Below are 23,172 nucleotides of genomic sequence, written 5' to 3' on the forward strand. Positions count from 1 at the left end.
GCTGGAGCTCGGAGTCAGGAGTTGAGGGACTGGTGAGAAGTGAGGCTAGAGGTTGGTGGACACCAGCTGTAGTAGAGTGTTTGGGTAAGAAGGAGCGTCAGAGGGCAGTGAAGCTGGAAGTGACACAGCGCATGCCATTGCTGAAATACCCGAGTGGCGGGTAGAGGGTGTATTGGGTGGGGGAGGGGCACAGTCTGAGAGGAGGCGGGAAAGAACTGGGAGGCCTGAAGGCATTTGCAGTGGGAGTTGGAAAGGAAGGGACCAGTATGAGCTGAAGGAAATAAAAACTGCAGGCCCCAGTGCCTTCATGAATGTAGGCAGTGCGAGTGAGTGAAACGTCAGGCTCGACTTCCAGGTTTGGGTGCCTGGGGCACTAGTAGTGACCCCCTGTTAGACATGGGACGAGGAGTAGAAGTAGGTCTTGGTGGGTCAGAGGAGAGCAATCGATGAGTTTAGTTTGGGTGGCATCGAGTTTGAAGTACCTGTGCTGCAGCAGGAGGAGATGTGGCACAGCTGGTTGGAAACGGGCAACACGGAAAAAGAGGTGTCCATTTGTAAGCCCCTCCCGGCGTGGCCACTGAAGGCCCGCGTGGCAGTGCTACAGGAGAGACGTTAAGGGCTGAGGCAGGAACTCCAGCACTTAAGGAGGAACCAAGAAGGAGGCTGAGAAGGAGCATCCAGAGGTAGGAGGAGAACCAAGAGGAGGCGAGCCTTCTCCAGAGGGACCAGGACAGGGCAGTAGTGGCGGACACCGCAGAGGCTCAGGTCACAGGATGTCTGTGAGACCTCCTGGCTGGGAGGTAAGGGGAGTGCGCGGAGGCGTGCGGAGCCGAGAGGGCGCAGGAGGTGAGGGGCAGGCGCGGTGCAGCAGCGGGGAGGTGGTAGAGAGTTAGACGGGGCGTCTGCGGTGGTTCCGGGTCAGTCGTAGCGGACTCACATGGGGCAGTGACAGACCTCTAAGCGCTTGCCTGGGTTTCTCGCTTAATTCTCGCCCCACTTAATATCTCCCCCCACTACGTAGATAAGAAAACTTACCCAAGGTTGCAAAGCAGGAAGTTGGGAATGGAGGAGAGGAAAAAGCTAGAGCAGTGCCTGGAAGGGAAGCTGTTCATGGGAGAAACTCAAGGTGGAATAAAAATGCTGCAAGGGGCTGGTTCTGAGGGAGCCCCGCACTCGCTTCTTTCTCAGAGCTCTTAGTTAAAGCCCTGCGCTCCTTGGAGCTGGGGGCCTGTCCTTCCTCAGAACGTGGGCTTTGGTGCGACGGCGAGCAGTGGTGGCAAAGAGCTCTTAACGGCACGTTGGGGTTCTGGTGACTGTGATTACCCTAGTTTTCAGGGTAACTAGGAGACTTGGAAGAGCCTGTTTCAGAAGAAAAGCCCAGAAGTACTCTGGGTGTAGATAGTCAAAGGTGAGGGAAAATGAGGCAGAAGCCCAGAGATGGCGAGTTGGAGCTGGCCCCTCTCCCCACTGGCCATGCCTGTGAGGCCTGGGCCGTTAGCGCCTTACCAGCCAGCCCTCCTCTCCTGGCCCCATGTGATTTCTCAAGACAGTTCTTTCTGGTATCTTTTGGGGATGAAGTCATGTGAGTCTGCAAAGAAACTGGTGAAAAATAGACTCTGACCTGTGGGCAGGGCAAGCTGGGGAGGCCCACTGGGCAGTGGCCCTGTGCTCCTGGAGTCTGGTCTGGACCACGTGGGGAGGGGCGGGGAGGCCCCAGGGAGGGGAATGGCCCACCTCCTGGCCTTCAGTGGCTGTGGCTCCACCCAGGAGAGTGAGGCCCGGAAGCGTGCCTGCGGCTTCTCTAGCAGCCTGGCTTGGAGCAGCCCTAACAGGGAGCTCCCGGAAGCTCGCTCCAGCCCCTCTGCTTTATGCTGCAGATAATTTCTGATGTTGAGACAAAAACTGGAAGAAAGGGAGCGTGAGGAAAACAGAAGCAACAATACACGTTCTGTTTAGTCTTCATCATGTGTCCAAGTAGGAATTTGTAAAACTTTTGCTAAAACGTCCCTGTGTGATCTTTTCAGAAGTCTCAAAAGTAAAAGGAGGTTATCTTGCCGCCAGTGTGTTGTGAAAATAAGAAGTGGCTGCAGAGATGTAGTCTCCAGGCGGTTTCCAGCCTGGTGGCCTGTCCCCTGACGTACGACCCGGGGAAGAGCCCTTCCTGCCCTCCTGGCTCATTCAGAGGAGGGTGCTCCGCTCTCAGGCACCGTGAGGTGGAGGTCAGCCAGAGCAGGTGCTCCCAGACCGCTCTTACCTCGACAGGCAGCCACTCCGGAGCTGACAGCCTAGTGGGGAGAAAAAGCAGATGTGTTGAGAAGAGTCTCATTAAGATGTAGTTCATTAAAATGTGATGTGTTGAGGGGCATGGGGTGTCCCAGTCGGGGGCTCAGCCAGGCAGGATTTCTGGGGACGGCACGGCTGAAATCCCCACCAGGAGTTCAGCACCGGGGGCTCCAGGCCCATGAAGCCGTTCGTGCCAGCGCTCAGAGCCCTGCACACGCCCCTCCCAGCCTTATATCTTCTCTCTGGTTTCCTCCCGTGACAGTTTGATTTTGGGGACACCATGGTCCACCAGGCCATCCACACCATTGAGTACTGCCTGGGCTGCATCTCCAACACCGCCTCCTACCTGCGGCTCTGGGCCCTCAGCCTCGCTCATGCACGTGAGTGTATTTCTCTCAGGTCAAAAACTATGTTTCTCCCCTTCTCCGGGCACTCCCTCAGGTGGGGGCTTAAAGAGAGTGGAAATTATGTAAAGCCTCTGGAATTATTGACTCCTGAATCCAGAGAATGATGTACAGGTGGGAGGATCAGTGTTTTTGCCAGGTTAGCTGGTAAGGTCGCAGAAAGCCAGGGGGCAAGGAAGACTGCGATTGAGGGATGGCAGAGCAAAACGCAAGGCCTGCAGCACCCCTGGCCCAGCTGAACCGGATGTCATGTCTCTCCCCGTTCCGCAGAGCTGTCTGAGGTGCTTTGGACCATGGTGATCCACATCGGCCTAAGCGTGAAGAGCTTGGCGGGAAGTTTGGCGCTGTTCTTCATCTTCGCCGCCTTCGCCACCCTGACTGTGGCCATCCTCCTGATCATGGAGGGCCTCTCAGCCTTCCTCCACGCACTGCGGTTACACTGGTGAGGGGCAGCGCGGGGCCGAGGGTGGGGACGTGTCCTTAGCTGCACCGAGGGCAGTTTTACTCCTGTTCAGAATGCAGAGACACTAGGAAGTATCTTTCACATCCTCATACCCGAGGACGTACTTGGTAGTGAGCCTCAGGAAATGTGCACAGAAGAGCACAGCTCACTTCCACAGCTGCCAGGGAGGGTTCTCTGGTGGGTGTTGCCACAGTTGCGCTCCCTGTCGTCAGCCTTCTTCAGTGCTCTTGATTATGGCTTAAAAGGTCTGCTGGGGTTTTTGTTTGCTTGGAGGGTTTTCCGCACTGGCATATAACTCTCTCCTGTCTTCAGAGCAATGAAAGCAGCTCTGGAATAGATTCTACGTCCAGGAAAGTGCTAGAGCACACTGTGCCCTCATTTCGTCCCCCTTATTCTGTCATCGTGCCGGTGTCTTTGGGCAGGACCCCTGGCAGCTTTGTGGGAGTAGGAGGATTCTTGACTCCATAGCACGCTGGCTCAGTACACGGAAGCAGCTTCTTCTGAAGGGCAGGTTTTGGATTTGTTAGTTTTCTTTAATGTCGTTTTTGGCTCTTAATGGCTCTGCATGGAGATAGCTCAGTCCCAGGGAGTGGGAGATCTGGGGTCTGGTCTGGACTGTGACTCCATGACCTCAAAGTAAGGTTGCCAGGTTTAGCAAATAAAATTACAGAGCACTCAGTTACATTTGGATTTCAGATAAACAGGGAATATTTTTTTACTGTATTTCCCGAATGTCCATGGGACATACTTATACTAAAAACTGGGCATCCCATACTTTATCTGGCTACCCTACCTCAAACCCTACATCTTCGCATCTCCATTTCCCCCTTCACATTATGATTCTCCCTGTCTTTTGTGGTCCAGTGGCTCTGGAAGCTCTAGACCCTCTCCTCAGAGAAACACCCCCCTCAATGTGTGCACACACAGTTTTACCAGTTTAGGGGCTCACAAACTCACTGACCCTACCTTAGGACTCCCTAGACGAGATGATCTGTGGCGTTAATGACCTCAAGGTCAGAAGAGGGCCGTGACTGTCTTCTCTCCATCACTTCTGGAAACCTGAAGAAAACCAAAATCTGAACCTGAGAAACCTCTTCCCCACTCCCTTTATCTTTGATTTTTCTCCTGGCTTGGTTACAGCTGAGCCTGCTCAAAGATTCCGTCGTTTGTTGTTCTAAATTACAGAGGGGAACATGAGGTATGTAAGGGTGAGCCGTGGCCGGGACTTACTCTTCCCTCAAAAGCTCCTTTAGAAGAGTCCGTCCTGCTGCGTCAGTACACAGTGCTTTCTCAGGCCTGGCCCTCTCCTCCTGCCTCCCGTCCCCTCCCCGCCCAGCTGTTGTTTACTGGGAGCCAGGAGGCTGGCCACGCTACCGCTACCGGCTCTCAGCTTATCAGCGCACGCTCGCCCCAGCACACTTCCTACCACTCGGTGCGAGGGGACGTCTGTGCTGCCGCCCTGGGGTGACTCACTTTTTCTTGCCCTCTTGGCTTCCTTTCCTATTCCCTTCTCCGCCTCCTGAGCCCTGGGCTTGAGGGAACAGTTACCACGCCACCTTGACTCCAGCCCAAGTAGGGAGCCTGTTGCATCCTCCCTGGGTGGGTGGGAGCAGCCAAGGAGCTGGAACAGACCTGTGAGAGCAGTGAGCCAGGCACCACGGAGCACGGAGGGCCGCCTGGGCTCAGGCCTGTTGTCCAGAATGAGCTGAGGCGGTTGGGAGGTAATGCTTTGCTGCCTGCAGGATTACTTCTTCCTCAGGCTCACCTGCGGCCTTCGAGTGAAGGTGTCTTCCCACGTCCTCATGCACGAGCCCAAGGAAGTGACAAGTGGCGAGAGAGCAGGCTTCAGAATCGGGTGACCCGAGTTTAAATTCCAGCTCTGCCGGTGCTGGCTGGGTGACCCTGAGGAAAGCACTTACCTCTCTGAACCTCACTTGCTCTCATGTGAAAAGAGAGGATAATGTCCACGTGACAGGGTTGCTGTGATTAAGTAGGAAATAATGCACAGACCAAGTGACTGCCACGGTGCCCTGGCACACCGTAAACCTGTGTTCAGTTGCAGACGCGGCTGCCCTGCGGAGAGGGCTGTGGCCCCTGTAAAGATCTGCTTCCAGTCCGTTAGAGAGAAGGGAGACCCCAGGGGGATGCACATGATACCACTTGAATGCTTCGCAGATGCAGTTTGCAAGTAGTCTGGTCAGACATATTGTACTTGCAGGGTGGTGGGTGGTTGCTGTTGTTTGGTAGTGGAAATATTGGGTAGAAGAGAAAAAACAGTGAAAACTCCTTTGTGCAACTTTCAGAATCCCATCACTGGGGGCCTGTTTGGAGCATCTCCCCCACCACCAGAAAGGAGTGAATGAAATTGGTGCTCATGCACCCCCTCCTGGCCTAGTGTGGACATGCCTCGAGGATTCCTGGGTCTTAGTCCAGCAGGACTGCAGGAATTCCGAGTTGAGGCCATCCTCTTGGGGGTGGGAACAGCTGGGCCCACTGAAGATGGCTGCAGGGACATTGCTGCAATTTTTCCTGGCGTCCAGCCTGGGCATCTTCATACCTGTCACTTTACCCCTGGTGTTCAGCTGGGGTTTCTTGATTCTGATGCAAGGGCTGCCCCGTTACACAAGTTCTGGGTCTCTTTGGTGGGGACAAGAAGAAAAACCTGTGATTTGAAAGCAAGGATAAACCACAGGTCTGAGGTTCATGTAGGGTCATGAGGAGGCAGGTGACATCTGGAAACAGCAGTGAGCGGGTTCACGCACCCACCTCCTAATTCTGTCTCCTCCCGAGTTACGTCTGTCTCTTTTCCTCCCACCAGCTGTGTGTATTGTGCTTGGTCTTCTTGGCTACCATAATGAGATGTCTTTTCTTCCTCAGAAAAGGCAAAGGCAGGGGTATGATTTGTGGTTTTCACTGTGGACACCGGACTGCTATTAGCAGAAAGACCGTCGCCCCATGGCCCGCCTTCACAGCAACCTCATCCCTTCCTAGCTAACGGATTCCACATGAACACTCACAGACTGGGGGCTAAAGGGACAGATTTGGGGACCAGTTTGTTGTAAGGAATTCAGTGGCACCACAGCAGGACCCCGCGGGGTGGCTGCCCAGGAGAACGAGAACACCTGAAGTGTGACCTCATGGCCCCGGCACTGCTTAGAGAGGGACAGAACCATCTTTCTAGAACTGCCTCCCCTTGGTCACATCCCCACAGGCAAGGGAGGAGGCCCAGGCTTTCCCCTTCATTCACTTGAGAAGACATGGTTTCTGTCGTGGGGCAGGAGCACTCTCTCTCTGGACTCCCAGTTAGTCCTTCCGGGCCACTGGGTTGCCTTTTCCAGGTGCGGGAGCTGGCGGGGGTGACAGAGAACCCCCTCTGACTGCCTGAGGCTCTCCTCACATTTGCTGAATCCTGAGATGCGTTTTAGTGGCCTGGGGCATGGCGGGGTCCATGGAGGTGCCCCGAGCAGAGCCCCTCAAGAAGGAAGAACTTGCAGGGCAGCCAGTGGGGCCCCGCTGTGCCCCGGCCCAGAGAACTTCGTGTTTATCCTTTCTCAGGAAGCACCCAGCTCCCGGCTGGGAGGGAGGAGAGGGCGGGGAGACCAACAGGGAAACTGCTTTCCAACTTTGCGCCGGGAGGGTGGGGTGAGCACGGCTGAGAAGGGAGGCGAAGTCAGGCTGACGCTGAGATACCCAAGATGTCCCTGGTGGGGGCCACCCTAAGTCACCTCGAGCAGCAGCTGGTGGGCAAGGTGGTGTCAGGTGGTGTGTCCGAGGGACCGCCCATCTGCTCACACAGCAGAACTTATGTGCCCCTGTCCCAGGCGTGTGTCCCCTGATGTAGATGAGGCAGGCAGGGTGATGCCAAGAGAAGGGTGGTGGTCCCTCAGGCGTCTGAGAACGTCTGCAGCCTCTCCATTCACCCAGTCTGGAGTTAGAATTGTTTGTGTGATGAGCCAGCCAGAGGTCAGAGTTCCAGATACCTCACAGACCCCAAGGTGAGTTGCCCACCGTCTGGCTGTACGCTGTTGAGCGGAGTGAAATACCATTGCCGTGTGCAGACACAGCGTACCCAGCATGGAGGATTCAGTCGTCACAGCAGTGGGCAGGAAGCAGGAACCTGCCCCCATCCCCACCGCATTCCCCCAGAGGAGGCCTCAGGAGCTGGGCCCTCTTCTCCAGGTGTTGGGGCTCAGGGCTGAGTCCTGTGACTGACTGCAGTTTGAAATACCCTCTCCTGGATCGCATTTACTCTGAGGGAGGCTTGGCCGAGACACTGACGGGAATCCTTCAGGGGCCGGGAGGCTTTGGGGGCCTTGGTGTGGCCCCCAGAATGTAGGGTCGGGGAGAAGGCTGCCTGTTCTTACGCCCGCACAGAAAATTCTGTTCCCCTCTTCTCCCCAGCGGGTGGAGCTGGCCGCTCTGCAGTCAGCTCCTCAGCCAGCGCCCCAGGGCTGAAGGGGCCTCTGAGGACATCTCGGGTCTACCAGCAGACAGTCCTCTTCCCACTCCCTTTTCACTGATTCCTCCCTTATCTCGGAGGGAGGCCGCCCTGGCTGAAGGCTGAGTGAGGGGCATGAAGGTGGAGAGCGTCTTGGCGCCCTGCTGTGCAGTCACAGTCAAACCGCTGCCTGCGGCCTGCCCCAGGGATCTGGGGCCCCCAGAGTCACACAGCACTGAGTGGAAACTATTCCTCAGGGCAGCTCTCCTTGGCTTTCTTATCCTCTGAATCATGCATTTTTCTGCCCATATTTGGTGGTGATTTGGTTGCTGGGCAGACATCCAGGGCGAAGTCGCAGCCTGGCTCTGCATACAGGCATGTGCTCCTTCCTGCCCCCTCAGAGTTTGAAGGGCCCAGGGAGACCATCGGGGATGGATGCTGGGCTGCCGGGGAAGGGAGCTAGAGCTGTTTTTCCTTTCAGTCCCCAAGAGAAGAATTCTTTCTTAGATGCTTTTGTAGTTGGAGGATGTTTTTGCCATTGCTTTGAGAAGACTTCCCCTCCTAACTTCCCCCTTTCCTGGGAATTTCCTCCCCTAAGTCGAAAGCCTCCACCATTCACTAGCAACCCTCCCTTCTCCTTCCTCCCCCGAGAAGAGAAATAAACAAGAAAACAGTGGCGCCTGCCAGGGTTCCTTGCGCTGAGCTGGTGGCTACTCACAAGCTTCCCTTGGAGGTCCGCTGTGGGCCCTGCCAGGAAGGGGGTGTTGGGGGGACTCTTTTTCATCGTTAGAGGCTCAGGCCAGCTGAACGTTTTTTGCACATGGCCCTCTGCAGAGAGTTTTGCATAAACACACTCTCCGCTGAGCAGGACGGAGCAGGAACTGAAGCCAAACCAGCGCACTGGTGTGCACTCTTGCCGAGGGCAGGCCCTGGGCGTCACGAGTAGGAGGTTGTGTTAGGATTAGGGTTGTGTGTGCCATGAGCAGGCCAAGGTCTGGGCTTTGTGGGCGGCAGGAGGCTCGGGGAGCTTGGGGTTGGGTCATCTTTCTGGCCCAACTGTGGAGTCCCAAAAGGTTTCTGTGGAATGATGAGTCTCCTCTTCTCTTTCTCCAGGGTGGAATTCCAGAATAAATTCTACAGCGGGACGGGTTTCAAGTTCCTACCCTTCTCCTTCGAGCACATCCGAGAAGGGAAGCTTGACGAATAAGCCCCTCAGGGGGGCTGTGCGCCCTCTGCCCTCCCCACTCCCTCCACAGTGATTAGCTGTGCTCCGCTTGCCGTTGGTTGTGATCCCTGGGTATCAGGGCATCTGAGTCATCCCTGCCACCCTTCCCCCAGCCACCTGTGAGTCATTTAGATAGACCCAGCCCTTCCTGGGTCCCCCGCCACCTCCAGCTTTGTGTGTTGTAGTGCAGTGATTTTTCTGGAGAGAAGCGGGCCCGAGCGGTCACTCAAACCCACTCCCACTGGGCACCCTCCTTGCCCTTCCAGCCTCTGTCCAGCCCTTCCTCTGCCCCCTGGTGGTGAAGCCGTTTGTGCATTTACACAGGAGCCCAGAGCGCTAGGAGGGAGCGCGTTCGCTGTCCGCACCCAGACTTTGAGCCCCTGCTCCTGCCAGTCTCCTTCCTGGTTGGGGATGGGGTGCTCTTGAACACTCCCCACTCTTGGATTAGCAGGGGTGGGTCCAGGAAGGTGGTGTTTCTGTCCTCTGCCCATCCCCTCTGGTCTTCAGTGTGCTCGTTAATCAGGAATTCAGCTGGACCCAACTGTGCCAGCGTGCGTGGCTTCTCCCTGGCAGCCCCAAGGGCCCCTGGATACCCTGCACCACCTTCCTGACCCCCACCCTAAACTCACACCCTTTCCTCCTCCTTCCCAGAATGCCCCTTTAGCACCCAGCATAACATACACAGCAGGGTGGACCCAAAGCAGAGGTCCTGGCTGGCTCCTCTGGTGGCTGCTTCTCAGGCCATGCGTGGGCCACAAGCACACCCTCGGGGCAGAGGGTCCAAGTCCATGCTCTTTCCTGGTGCAGACCCGGAGACCTTTCCCCACCCCCAATCACGAGTCTTGAGTGCGGAACTGTAGTCATCAGGGCTGGTTCTGCCTGCAGACCTGCCTTGCTCTGCCCACCGGCGCCCCTCCCCACTTCCACACCGACCCCAAGTGGAGCAAGTGGGTCCTGGGCAGGGAAAGTCAATGTCATTTACCATTTGCTGACTGGAGGCAGCTGGCAGGGCCACCAGTGCGTGCAGTTGTGAGAGCTGCGTGGCCCTGCCCTGTCAGGGCTGGTGGGGAGCGCCCCCAAAGGGCCACCGCCCCTGTCGCCCCCACGCCAGGACGTAGATCTTGGGGCCTTTTAATCATGCGTTGGCACAGCAGCCCTGGCTGCCTCAGCTAAATCGATCCCCGTGCCTTCAGTGGGCGAGAGGACCCCCCGCAATTGGTCGGCCCCTTCCCACCCCACCCCTACTCCCTGCTTGTCTGGGAGCTGCTTAGCGCTGCTCACTGGACTCTCCCAGGCTGGGCCGCCCGCCCCAGCTTCACCGCGCAGTAGCCAGTGTGACCCGACCCAGCCCTTGTGCAGAGCCCCCTTCCGTCTGGTCCCTGTGGTTTACATGATGATCTTTGCTCTGTTTACGGCGGGGGTTTGAAGCAGAGTTCTTTATCAGGAACCCTGCCCGAGGCCCTTCTGTTCAGACATTCCTGTGCGGAATAAAGTGTGTTTGACTCTGTCAGGGAGGCTGCTTGTCTGCGTGCCTACAGCCCCTAGCCCCTGCGTCACTCAAAGCTCAGCCCTCCTGAGCCCACCTAGTATCCTTACACCTGCCACTTCCCTCTGCCAGCATTTCTGCTTTTTCCTCTGATCAAAGACAGCAGTTGCAGTGGCCCTGGCCAGGCAGTTAGTTTGTGAAATTCTCACCTTATCTCAGGTTTCCCAAGGGCTTTCCCACTCCCTGAGCCCCACTCCCTGAGCCAAGGCAGCTTTTCAGACACTACCCATGTGGGGGAGGGGACTTGGGGACCCATGGGGACCCATCTCCGTCCTGCTTTCTGCACCACACACGCAAACAGCCAGGGCAAGCAGGGACCTGGACGTCTGCCCACCCTCCTCTCCCTCTTCTGTGAGCGTGCTCTCCAAGGCTCAGCAGCCTGGCTATTTTGAGCCCTGATTGCCTTTGGCCTTGGTGTAGGCGGAGGCTCAGCGTAGGGTTGGTTCCTGAGGGCAGCTGGAAAATTCGAGGTGCTGAGGCAGGCAGCCCAAGAGCTCAACGGGCTGTCCTGGCAGGCGGGGTGGGCCAGGGCGGGCGCCTTCCCCCTCCTCACTGCCATGTAAGGTGACCACATTCTTTCTCAGCCCTCCCTCTCCATTCCTCCCTCTTGGGGCCTCCAGGGCAGGGGCTGCCCAGGAATGTGAACAGCAGGCTACCAACTGCTGCTCCAGGAGGAGCAGGAACACCCTGTTCATTCCATGCTCCTCAAACCCTCTCCTCCCTGACAGGCCACCTTCCCTGGAGCAGCCCTGGGTACAACACCCAGCATCCACTCCTCAAAAAGCTGAGGGTGGACATTCAGGTAAATGAGCCCTTTTAACCTCTTCTCTGTTACTGACTCAGATAACTAGGAATCAATGGACTAGAATTGAGAGTTCAGAAACAAACCCTAACATGTATAGTTGACTGATTTTCCACACAGGGGCCAAGATAATTCACTGGGGAAAAACAGTCTTCAACAGATGGTGTTAGTACAACCGGGTACCCACATGGAAACAAACAAATATGGACTGCTATCCGCTATATACAAAAATTAACTCAAAATGGATCGTAGACCTAAACATAAGAGAAGTCTTAGAGGAAATCATAGGAGTACATCTTCCTGACCCTGGGTTAGGCAGTGGTTTTTAGATATGACGTCAGAAGCATGAGTGATAAAAAAGAAGATAAAAGATAAGTTGGGTTTTAGCAAAATTAAAAACTTTTGTGCTTCGAAGGACAGGATCAGGACACTCACACTGGAAGAAAATATTTTCAAAGTATGTATCTAATAAGGAACTTGTATCTGGAATATATACAGAACTTTTACAACTCAGTAATGAAGACAAATACCTCAATTTTTAAAAGGACAAAGGATTTGAACAGGCATTTCTCCAAAGAAAACACGAATAGCCAATAAGTCCATGAAAAGGTACACAGCATAATTAGTCATTAGGAAAATGCAGATCAAAACCACGAGGAGACACCACATCACACCCACTAAGAAGGCAATCATTTTAAAAAGACAATTACAAGTGTAGGGACTTCCCTGGTGGTGCAGTGGTTAAGAATCCACCTGCCAATGCAGGGGACATGGGTTTGAGCCCTGGTCCGGGAAGATCCCACATGCCGCAGAGCAACTAAGCCCATGCACCACAACTACTGAGCCTGCGCTCTAGAGCCCACGAGGCACAACTACTGAGCCTGTGTGCAACAGCTACTGAAGCCCGCACACCTAGAGCCCGTGCTCCTCAACAAGAGAAGCCACCACAATGAGAAGCCCATGCACCACAACCCGTGCACAGCAACGAAGACCCAACGCAGCCAAAGATAAATTAAAAAAAAAAAAAAAAACAAGTGTTGACAAGGATGTGGAGAAACTGGAACCCCCGTCCACTGCTGGTGGGAATGTAAAATGGTGCAGCAGCTTTGGAAAGCAGCCTGGCAGTTTCTCAAAATGTTAAACGTAGGATTAACTTAGGACCCAGCAATTTGACTTCTAGATATCAAGAAAAATGAAAAAATGTGCACACAAACTTGTGCACAAGTGTTCGTAGTGGCATTATTCATAATAGCCCTAAATGGAAACAACCCAAATGTTGATCAGCTGATGAATGGGTAAACAAAGGCAGTATATCCATACCATGGGTATCATTCTACAATAAGAAGGAAGGACGTGCTGATACACGCCGCAACAAGAATGGACCTCAGACACAAGGCCACATAATGTATAATTCCATTTCTGTGAAATGTCTAGAAGGGGCATATCTGTAGAGACAGAAAGCAGATGGGTGGTTGCCTAGGACCAGCTGCCGGATGGGGTTGGGGGCAGGGTTTCTTTTGGGGGATGATGAAATGTAAAATTAGATTATGGTGACAGTTGCACAACTCTGTGGCCATACTAAAAAACTGTTGAGTTGTACACTTTAAACTGGTAAACTTTCTGGTATAGATCAATAAAATGGGGCAGGGGAGGGAGGACTAGGACCTGCCCGGGAAGAAATTCCCCCCTAGCCTGGATGAGAAGACCTGGGCCAGTGGGTCACTGGCTAAGCTGAGCTTCCAGGATCTAGGGCCTTGGGCTGCCTCCAGCCCAGCCAGCTAAAGATGGGACCAACTGGGAACTGAGCCCTGGAGGGTGTGGGAATTCCCAGGAGCCCTGGGGTGGGGGTGGGGAACAGGATGGCTCCATTGCTCCTATTTTTAAGAGTCTTGGCCTTTACCCTGATCCCCTTCTGTGGAATCCCTGGACCCCAGCATCTGCTTAGTGAATCTGTGCCCCCAACCAGTGAATGCTTCCCATCCTAGAACCAATGTGGAGAGGGTGACTTTGGGCCTGCTCAGTATTATAAAGATAGGGACAATTCCATCACCACCTTCTGAACCGCCACCCCTCCTTTCCTGTCCCTCACTGGGGACCTGGGCAGGATTGTGTCTCTTTCTACCCAGGAGCCCTGGGTGTAAAGGGCATTGGAGCTCCCCTCAGATCTGAGCCTGTTTGCCTGCCCTTCCCTCTCCAGCCTACCCAAGGCAAGGCGTAGGCTGCTCCCTGGTGGCCAGACAGGGAAGGACTCATTCCTCCCCCCAGGTAAGATGGGTGGGATCCTAGCAGGGCTGTGACAGGCAGGCAACTGGATTGGCAGGGCAGACGGACAGGGATCTGGAGGGATTCTGGGGTGCATAGACAGAGGGGAGGCTGGCAGGAACGAAAGAGATGAGATAGGAGCGGAGAGAAAAAGTAATAAAATGTAGCACGTGGTAAAAGGATCAAACAGTACAAAAGGCCCTAATATAAAAGTAAGTCTTTGGCTCCAGCGTCCCAGTACCTTATCCAAAGCGAGCACTATTTACATAGCCTTAAACACACACACACACACACACACACACACACACACAAATGGGACATACTTTACCCAGTGATTTGACATCTCTTTTTTTTTTTTAAAGAAGATGTTGGGGGTAGGAGTTTATTAATTAATTTATTTTGGCTGTGCTGGGTCTTCGTTTCTGTGCGAGGGCTTTCTCTAGTTGTGGCAAGCGGGGGGGGGCCACTCTTCATCGCGGTGCGTGGGCCTCTCACTATCGCGGCCTCTCTTGTTGCGGAGCACAGGCTCCAGACGCGCAGGCTCAGGAGTTGTGGCACACGGGCCTAGTTGCTCCGCGTCATGTGAGATCCTCCCAGACCAGGGCTCGAACCCATGTCCCCTGCATTAGCAGGCAGATTCTCAACCACTGCGCCACCAGGGAAGCCCCTGATTTGACATCTTTTTTAAATTTTTTTTTTTTTTTTTGGCCGTGGGCTTGTGAGATCTTAGTTCCCCGACCAGGGATTGAACCCCGGGCCCTCGGCAGAGAAAGCACTGAGTCTTAACCACTGGACCACCAGGGAATTCCCTGACCTCTTTTTAAAAAGTACACTTTGCAGAACATTCCGAATCAGCACCAACACATCTTCCTCACTTTTCTATTTTTTTTTAGCAAATGCTTGGTATTTCATCCTACTGATGCAACTTAATTTCTTCAACCAGCCCCCCTATTGTCCTCAAAGAGTTCCCAGCTTGGTGGGGAAGACGAGAAAGACAGTGTGACACACCTGGAGTAATCGGTGACACTCTTGCCAAGCACCCATGAGCTCAGGCTGTGAATGTGCTACCAACCCCCCGGGATGGTGTCCCCAACCTGCTGCCCCTGCCAGCATCCGTCTGCCATTCTGGATGAATCCAGACCCCACAGAGAGGCACCCTGAGCCTGACGGTGGACCTGCAGCCCAATTCCCCCAAGCAATGTGTTCCCTAAGATCCAAATTGCTGGTAAAACAGGTCCTGGGAGGAGGAGAGTCTGACAAATCTCACCTGAAGCTAGAGGTGTTTGGAAGGGGGTGTTGGAGGGAGTGTAGAGAGGCCTGGGGGGCTACAAGCTATAGTTCCATGAGGACCCATCTCTCTGGGCAGGTCTAGGAGCTGCTCTCTGGGAAAAGCTGAGAGCCTTCTGATATTAGGAACTGGGTGGAACAGGGCTGCACCTCCTGAACTAGCTGCTTGCTGAGCTGGGAACAAGGCAGGGGGCACTGCAGCTTGAGTCTGCAGCTGGGGGCAGGGGGCAGAGGGGCAGAGCAAGCTCAGTGGACTCCCATGTACTCTTTCAGTCCAGGCTCTGGCAACCCTTCTCTGACCCCTTCCCTGTCTCTAAGCAGCTGCACTCAGGCCTGACAACCTGGAAAAATCTACACCTGCCTCCAAAAGGACTCAGAATCCCTTTAGAAAGTGCAGTCTTTATCAAAGGGCCCACCACTCCTGGCCATCACACAGCCCCACTCAAACCCTCCCTGCTGGTAAGCAGCCTGAAAAGTTGCATCTCTTGGGGGATAGTGGCAAAAACACTTATCTGAGAGTTAAGAGTTCCTGGTTCTAGTCCCAGACCTGCTGTCTTACTGGTCACTGATCTTTGCAGAGTCACTTCCTATCTCTGGCCCTCAGTTTCCCAGGATGTAAAATGAAGATAACTCCCATCCTGTTCAGCTGCTGCTACCGCTTACAGATCACATGAGAGCCCTGGTCACACCCACTAGGCCCCGCCCCATGGCCAGTCCAGGCTCACACGGTGCATCCCTCCTCCAGCTTCCTGACCTTTTAGTTCCTCAGATCTGCTCAGCTCTTTCTTTACCCTTCCTGGGTCTTCATATATGCATTTTTTTCTTCACAGAATGGTATTCCCCTCCCTCTTCTCCTGGACAATCCCAACTTAATTCGGATTAAACGTCACTTCCTTTTGGAAGCCTTTGGCTGGGGACCGTACACAGCATCACAAGTACAGTGGACCCCTGAACAACACGTGTTTGAACTGCCGGGTCCACTTATACAGGAATTTTTTTTCCATAAATACGTGCTACACTACTACATGGTCCGCGGATGCGGTACCCTGGATACAGGAGGGCTGACTGTAAAGTTGTATTTTGGCTGCCAGAGGGTCGGCCCTCCTAACACACATGCAAAGTTTAAGGGTCAACTGCATAATGTAAATCTTTGTTTATATAAGTACTTGGTTTGTAGGTCTCCCCGGAAGAGGGGTGGCAGCGCCTGGTACAAAATCAACTTCAAATACTTATTGGGTGGTAGGATGGACGGAAGGAAAGTGATCTGCATGTGAAAGCGCGCTGTATCTGAAGGCATTTGTGAAGGACTACGAGTCACATCCGGCCCCGGACTTTTGAAGTCACCAGGGTCACGCGCTCTTGCACCACGTGTGATCAGAAAACACCCTCAGGAGCTGGTGTGGAACCCGGAAGCTGGTCTCTTAGCCGCCGGCCGGTGCTTTACCTTCAGTTCCGCGTGACCTGAGGCCCTCAGCTGATTGGACGCGGCCGTCACGCCCCTGGTCCCGAGTCTCCATTGGTGCCCGGCGGGCTGAGACCCGTGGACCATGGAGACCGTGGCGGTGGCCGCGGCTCTGGGGTTCCTGCTCCTGACCGCGGCGGGGGGCTCGGCCGGGGACGAGGCCCGGGAGGCGGCGGCCGTGAGGGAGCTGCTGGTCCGGCTTCTGGGACCCGGGCCGGCGGCCGCCTTCTCTGTGTCGGTGGAGCGCGCCCTGGCGGCCGAGTCCGGCCTGGACACCTACCGCCTGAGCGGCGGCGGCGTCGGAGCGCGGGTGCGGGTGCTCGGCTCCACGGGCGTGGCCGCCGCCGCGGGGCTGCACCGCTACCTGCGCGACTTCTGCGGCTGCCACGTGGCCTGGTCGGGCTCTCAGCTGCGCTTGCCGCAGCCGCTGCCCGTGGTGCCGGAGGAACTGACCGAGGCCACGCCCAACAGGTACCGCGGCCGGACCGCGCCCCTCGGCTCCCTTGCAGCTCCCCGCCGCTTCCACCCACCCGGGCGCCAGCCCAAGCTGAAGTCCCCGCCCCTCCCCACCCTCAGCGCCGGGCTGCCAGGAAGCGCTGGCCTTAGGGTCGCACGGCCTGGCTTCAGACCCCAGGTCTGATTCTAAAAGCCTTGTATCTTTGAGCAAGTCACTCTGAGCCTCGGCTGGCTCATCTGAAAAATGGAAATAATGTCATCTACCGTGCAGTGGTGCCGCTTTGATTGTGAGTATTTGCACGGTGCGGGGTGTAGAATTTGTGGTGCATAATCGGTGATCGGTAAATGCCATTACTTTCCTCCCCCACCCCTCTCTTCGAAGATGCTTACTGAGGAATGACCCCCAGCCCTGTCACAGGCCTCTGTTCTGGCGTTTGCCCCACTACACCGAGGTGATGCATTCACACAGCTGCCTCCCCATTAGACTGTGGAGAGAGGGATTTCCCCCCCCCTTCAGGACAGGGGCCAACTTTGCCATATGGCACTTAAACGCTGTACACAGAGTAGGAATGAAAACGGAATATGCTCTCCCAAATATCTGCGAGGCTAGGGAGCTGAGTGCTGGGCGCAGGTGGGTGGGCACCTTCGGAAGCTCAGGCTCCACCTGGAGTGGATCCTGGAGTGAAGCAGTAGAGCTCACGTCTGGAGCCGCGTCTTTCTGGGTTAGATCTGGGTGGTGTGGAGAGCTGTTCCAGGACCGGGATGCCCTCCAAGTTCTTCCCCAGGCTGTGGACCCTCAGGGGTGAGGGACATTATCTTTGCCCCCAGGGCCATGCCCCAGCTCACGCCCCTGCCTGCAGGTACCGCTATTACCAGAACGTGTGCACACAAAGCTACTCCTTCGTGTGGTGGGACTGGGCCCGTTGGGAGCAGGAGATTGACTGGATGGCGCTGAACGGCATCAACCTGGCGCTGGCCTGGGGCGGCCAGGAGGCCATCTGGCAGCAGGTGCGTGCCCACCATACCCCAGGCATCCCGCCTCCCCCACATCAACGCAGTGTCTGGCACACAGAGAATAGGGCTCCAGGACTGTTGGTAGCAGGAGTGATGGCTCCAGCCTCCCAGCTTCCATGGTTGAGACAAACACACAGGAGCACTTACCCAGGGCTGGACCCCAGCACCCTACTGTAAACACTGTAAGAAGCCGGCCTCCCCTCTCTCCCCACCCTCACGTGGGTCAGTCAGCTGCCTCTGTGGATTCTGTCTCATTAGCAGCTCTTGATCTGCCTTGTCTTCTCCATCCTTATCCATGACCCCAGTTCAGGCTCTCATCCCCTCTGCCTGGACCCCAGTCTGCCAGAGCCTCTGAACAGCATCAACCAAAAAATAATGCAGGAGGCTGCAAATAAGAAGAGTTTATTTGGGGTCTTTACTGACTGCAATTTGGGAGACACGGGCTCGGGTAATCCTGAAAGAGTGTCCTGAGGAAGAAAAAGAGGGGCTAATTTTTTTTTTTTAAGCCATGAGATTGTTAAAAATTGCCTCGTGAGAATTGTGACTGACTCTGACGTAAGCTGGAAAATATTTGTTCATAAGGAATTGAGAGTTATTTTAGGGTAAGAGCCCAATAAGTATCTTGAATTTCTCGCAGGCTCTTTGGATAACTTGATCAGATCAAAAGGTCAGATTCCATCCAGTCTGAGATGTGAAAAGTTACACTGCCTTAATGGCCTCCCGGCCATGAGAGCTTAGAGAGCTCTCTAAGCAATATTTTCCTTTCAAAGCGAGACTCCTCACTCCCCAAGTTCCACCAGAGTGTCCTTTCTGAACTGCAAATCTGGTGGAGACCTTCCACTATTAACACACTCAAGAGCTCCCCATTGCCTTCAGGCTTTGCCCGGCCTGGGAGCTTCCATACCTGAGCCCTGAGCACTCCGGCTACACCTGGGGCTGCTTAAGCTCCCTGCAGAGCTGCCCTCACCCATCCTTCTAGCCCTCCTTGCTCCATGAAGCCTTCTAAGGCCCCTTCCACATCTTGGGGAGAACCCCTTTGTGCCTCACCTCACCCATGCAACAAGGGTGACATTCGCAAACTCACCTGGTCACGGATCTGTTTCTCCCAGACTTTGGGCTCCTTGCAGGCAGGGATCGGGTTTTGTCTTAGTAACCGTAGGGTGCAGCCCAGAGAAGAGATGAACTTGCGTATGTTGAGTGAATGGATCAATGAATAGAGATAAATGATTTACACGTGTGGGGCTCTCCCTCCTCCTCAGGTGTATCTGGCCTTGGGCCTGACCCAGACAGAGATCGATGAGTACTTCACTGGTCCTGCCTTCCTGGCCTGGGGGCGCATGGGCAACCTGCACACCTGGAGTGGCCCCCTGCCCCCCTCCTGGCACCTCAAACAGGTTTATCTGCAGGTAAAAGGATGGGGAAGGGAAGGAGCAGAATTGGTGCTGGACAGGTACAGGCCTGGGGTTGGGGGTGGTGTTTGGCCCACCCCGGGGCCCTTAACTGAATGGTGGGGACTCCGTGTGCCCCGAGAGAGTGAGGGCCTCCCGCCTCGGGGGGCCGTGCTCACTGCCGCCCCTCCCATTCCTCGCAGCATCGGATCCTTGACCGGATGCGCTCGTTTGGCATGATCCCCGTGTTGCCAGCGTTCGCAGGGCATGTCCCCAAGGCTCTCACAAGGTGAGGTCCCCCCTCACCCTCCATTCAGCTCAGAGAGAGAATTTATATTCCCCTGCCAGGCACGAGTCAAAGAAAAATAAGCTCTAGATGTAGGCCTGCGCTTGATTCCTGGCTCTGTTACTGACTAGCCACGTGACCTCGGATAGATGACGTGACTGCTCTGTGCCTTAGTTTCCTCACTTATAAAATGTATATATGACTTGGCACGGAGTCTTAGCAAACGGCAGCTCTTAGTGATGGTAGGGGTGCACTGGTCTCCTCTGTCCTTCCTGCCCCTCTGTTCCTCTGTGCTACCCACCCATCCTCTCCTGCGGCTGGCAAAATTCTTCAGGGCCCAGCTGAGACCTCCCCTCCTTCAGGAAGCCTTGTAGGGGGGGCCCCCAGCATTGGTTACCACCTCCCTCATGCACATGAGCACCTGGTTCCCACCACTGTCAGCACTCAGCACACATGGCCGGCCTCACTGGCCACTCCTTGGCCTCCCCAACTGGACAGCAGGAACCTCATTCGTACATTCAGCCAACGTTTGTCGGGCTATCCAGGGCTGCCCAACCAGGCCCTGTGCTGGGGCCTGGGGATGCAGCCACAAAGGTGCACAGAGGCCCCGCCCCCAGCGGGAGATACGTTGCCAGGGGGATGCAATACAGTGATAAGGGCAGGGATATATGTGGGCCCAATTCTCTGTCAAGGTCACTTCTGCTTGGGGAAGGGAGGGTGCAGCAAGGGCTCAGAGCAGAGGTGATGTCATTTGTTTCAGCCAGTGGGAGGGGGAGAGACAGCAAAAGCTTTCCAGACAGGTGAAACTTAAAGGATGTCGAGGAGAAGCCAGATGCATAAGCGGGGAGGGAGGAGGAAAGGGCTCCAGGCACGGGGGCACAGTATGTGCAAAGGCACAGAGGCATGAACGACCCAGGAACTGCAGAAGTTAGTGAGGCTGGAGATGACTACTGGTCAGCCTCCAGTAAATGTCTGAACTGTCACACACACACACACACACCCCCAACTAGGGTGTTCCCTCAGGCCAATATCACCCAGATGGGCAGGTGGGGACATTTCAACTGCTCGTACTCCTGCTCCTTCCTCCTGGCTCCGGAAGACCCCCTATTCCCCATGGTGGGGAGCCTCTTCCTGCGGGCGCTGACCAAAGAGTTTGGCACGGATCACATCTATGGGGCCGATACTTTCAACGAGATGCAGCCACCGTCCTCGGAGCCCTCCTACCTGGCTGCAGCCACTGCCGCTGTCTACCAGGCCATGATTGCAGGTTCGGTGCCAGGGGAGGTCAGAAAGGGAAGACCCCCCCCCCGAGACACTCAGGGAGATGGGGGTGGCAGAGGTCAGTGGGGGGTGGGAGGCAGGACTGGGAATAATAACACCTGACTGTGACACACAGCACTTTACAGTTTACCAAGCACTTCTACACACACACATCATCTTATTTAATGACACTGTGGTTGAGAGGTGAGCTCTGGAGCCGATATCCTGCTCCAACGCAGGCACTGCCACTCTTCCTGCCTGTGAGACTTGCAATGAATCACCTCCCCGCCAGTGCCTCCCAGTGCCTCAGCTGCTTCATCTGCAAAATGGGCTACCTCCTAAGTAGAGTAACGCCTGGCCCAGAGTGAAGTGTCGTTAAGTGCCAGCTATTGAACATATTTTATTTGGTCTCTACCTCCATGCTGAAGTAGGTAACACAGGCCAGAGGTTAGGGGATGCGCCCCAAGCTGGTAGGTGCCCTTCTAGATGCACAAATGTGAACCCAGCTCTCCTTCCTGCCACTTACAGGGGAAGGGCAGAGAGGGGCCAGGTCAGGAATGGCTTGGGGAGGCCTCTGTGTCAGCCAGGAAGGAGCATATTGGCTCAGGCTTTGCGCAGCAATGCTCCAGGTGTGACCCGGGATGGCAGCATCAGAATCACCCTGGGGCCTGTCAGATGTGCAAATTCTCAGCACCTCCCCTACCTCCTGAATCAGAATGCCTGGGGCTGGGGCCCAGCTCTCTGGGTAATTCTGATGCTCTGTAAAGCTTTACAGCATACCCTGGCACTCCCAGTGGGAGGAGGAGGAGATGGGAAGGACTTGTGCTGTGGAATGCCCTTCTGGCCGCGGTGGGGCGGGGTGGTGTGGGTTTTAGGGGAAGGAGTGTCCTGTGATAGAGTCATTTAACTTCTCTGGACCTCTGTTTCCTCATCTGTACAATGGGGTGAATGCTCTCCTGCCCCCTCTCCTCTTACCACCCTCTTTTCTGTCCCCACTGCCCCACCACAGTGGACCCTGACGCCGTATGGCTGCTCCAAGGCTGGCTCTTCCAGCACCAGCCCGAGTTCTGGGGGCCCGCCCAGGTGGGGGCCGTGCTGGGGGCCGTGCCCCGTGGCCGCCTCCTGGTTCTGGACCTGTTTGCTGAGAGCCGGCCCGTGTACGTCCGCACAGCCTCCTTCCAGGGCCAGCCCTTTATCTGGTGCATGCTGCATAACTTCGGGGGCAACCACGGCTTGTTTGGGGCCCTGGAGTCTGTGAACCGAGGCCCCACAGCCGCCCGCCTCTTCCCCAACTCCACCATGGTAGGCACGGGCATGACCCCTGAGGGCATCGGCCAGAACGAGGTGGTCTACGCCCTCATGGCTGAGCTGGGCTGGCGGAAGGGCCCAGTGGCAGATCTGGGGGCCTGGGTGGTGGGCTTTGCAGCCCGGCGGTACGGGGTCTCCCATGGGGACGCAGAGGCAGCGTGGAGGCTGCTTCTCAGGAGTGTCTACAACTGCTCTGGCGAGGGCTGCCGTGGACACAATCGCAGCCCGCTGGTCAGGCGGCCGTCCCTACAGATGGTTACCGACGTCTGGTACAACCGATCGGATGTACTGGAGGCGTGGCGGCTGCTGCTGACAGCCACCCCCGCCCTGGCCTCCAGCCCGGCCTTCTGCTACGACCTGGTGGATGTCACTCGCCAGGCAGTCCAGGAGCTGGTCAGCTTGTACTACGAAAAGGTGAGGACCGCCTATCTGAACAAGGAGCTGGTTCCCCTGATGAGGGCAGGAGGCGTCCTGGCCTATGAGCTCCTGCCCGCACTGGACAAGGTGCTGGCTAGTGACAGCCACTTCCTGCTGGGTAGCTGGCTGGAGCAGGCCCGGGTGGCTGCCGTCAGTGAGACTGAGGCCCGCTTCTATGAGCAGAACAGCCGCTACCAGCTGACCCTGTGGGGGCCAGAGGGCAACATCCTAGACTACGCCAACAAGCAGCTGGCGGGACTGGTGGCCGACTACTACGCCCCCCGCTGGCGGCTCTTCACGGAGACCCTGGCTAAGAGCCTGGTCCAAGGCATCCCCTTCCAACAGCACCAGTTTGACAAGAATGCCTTCCAGCTGGAACAGACCTTCGTCCTCAGCACAAAGAGGTATCCTAGCCAGCCCCAAGGAGACACAGTGGACCTGGCCAAGAAGCTCTTCCTCAAATATTACCCCCGGTGGGTGGCTGGCGCCTGTGACAGATTAAGCACCCTTGGGCCATGTTTTCCCCAAATTCCAGGCCTGGGCAGGTTCCCAGGGCCTGGGGCTAGGCAAGCATCACAGGAGTTCCCCAGGCCTGGGTGAAGGAATTCATGCTGATGGGATCAAGCATGGAAGGTTTGGAGGGAGCCGAGCCGCCTTCCTCCGCCATCCCAAATGTGGGATCAAAGTACTGTTTTAATACAACTTAATAAACTGATGAATCACCTGGGCCCGTGTGTCAGAATGTCAATGCCATGATGCCGGGGAGGACTCAGGGCTATAGCATGGACGCTGGTCAGGTCAGGTCTCCCTGTCCCCTTACCTCAGCTTCCTCGGGTGTTCTGTTTGTTTGTTTCATTTCATCAGTTTTGTT

The 23,172-nt window shown here is 55.6% G+C and overlaps 2 protein-coding genes across 5 annotated transcripts in view; both read left to right on the forward strand.

Moving 5' to 3' along the window:
* Positions 1–10,323, forward strand: part of ATP6V0A1 (ATPase H+ transporting V0 subunit a1) — a 54,330-nt gene extending 44,007 nt beyond the window's left edge. For all 4 annotated transcript variants that reach the window (XM_067715147.1, XM_067715148.1, XM_067715149.1 and 1 more), the window contains 3 exons: positions 2,546–2,663; positions 2,958–3,129; positions 8,702–10,323. In XM_067715147.1, coding sequence (XP_067571248.1) covers positions 2,546–2,663; positions 2,958–3,129; positions 8,702–8,795 — 384 coding nt within the window. In that variant the 3' untranslated portion in view covers positions 8,796–10,323. The remainder of the gene's footprint in view (positions 1–2,545; positions 2,664–2,957; positions 3,130–8,701) is intronic.
* A 5,756-nt stretch (positions 10,324–16,079) lies between these two features.
* Positions 16,080–23,029, forward strand: NAGLU (N-acetyl-alpha-glucosaminidase). Its single transcript, XM_067717218.1, is given in 7 exon segments — positions 16,080–16,643; positions 17,489–17,636; positions 18,902–19,048; positions 19,234–19,319; positions 20,327–20,583; positions 21,586–22,791; positions 22,794–23,029. Coding segments are annotated over 7 exon segments (2,304 nt in total). The 5' UTR covers positions 16,080–16,257; the 3' UTR covers positions 22,868–23,029.
* Positions 23,030–23,172: the final 143 nt, after the last annotated feature.

Source organism: Pseudorca crassidens, chromosome 19 (genome assembly GCF_039906515.1).
Source record: "Pseudorca crassidens isolate mPseCra1 chromosome 19, mPseCra1.hap1, whole genome shotgun sequence".
Lineage (NCBI taxonomy): Eukaryota > Metazoa > Chordata > Mammalia > Artiodactyla > Delphinidae > Pseudorca > Pseudorca crassidens.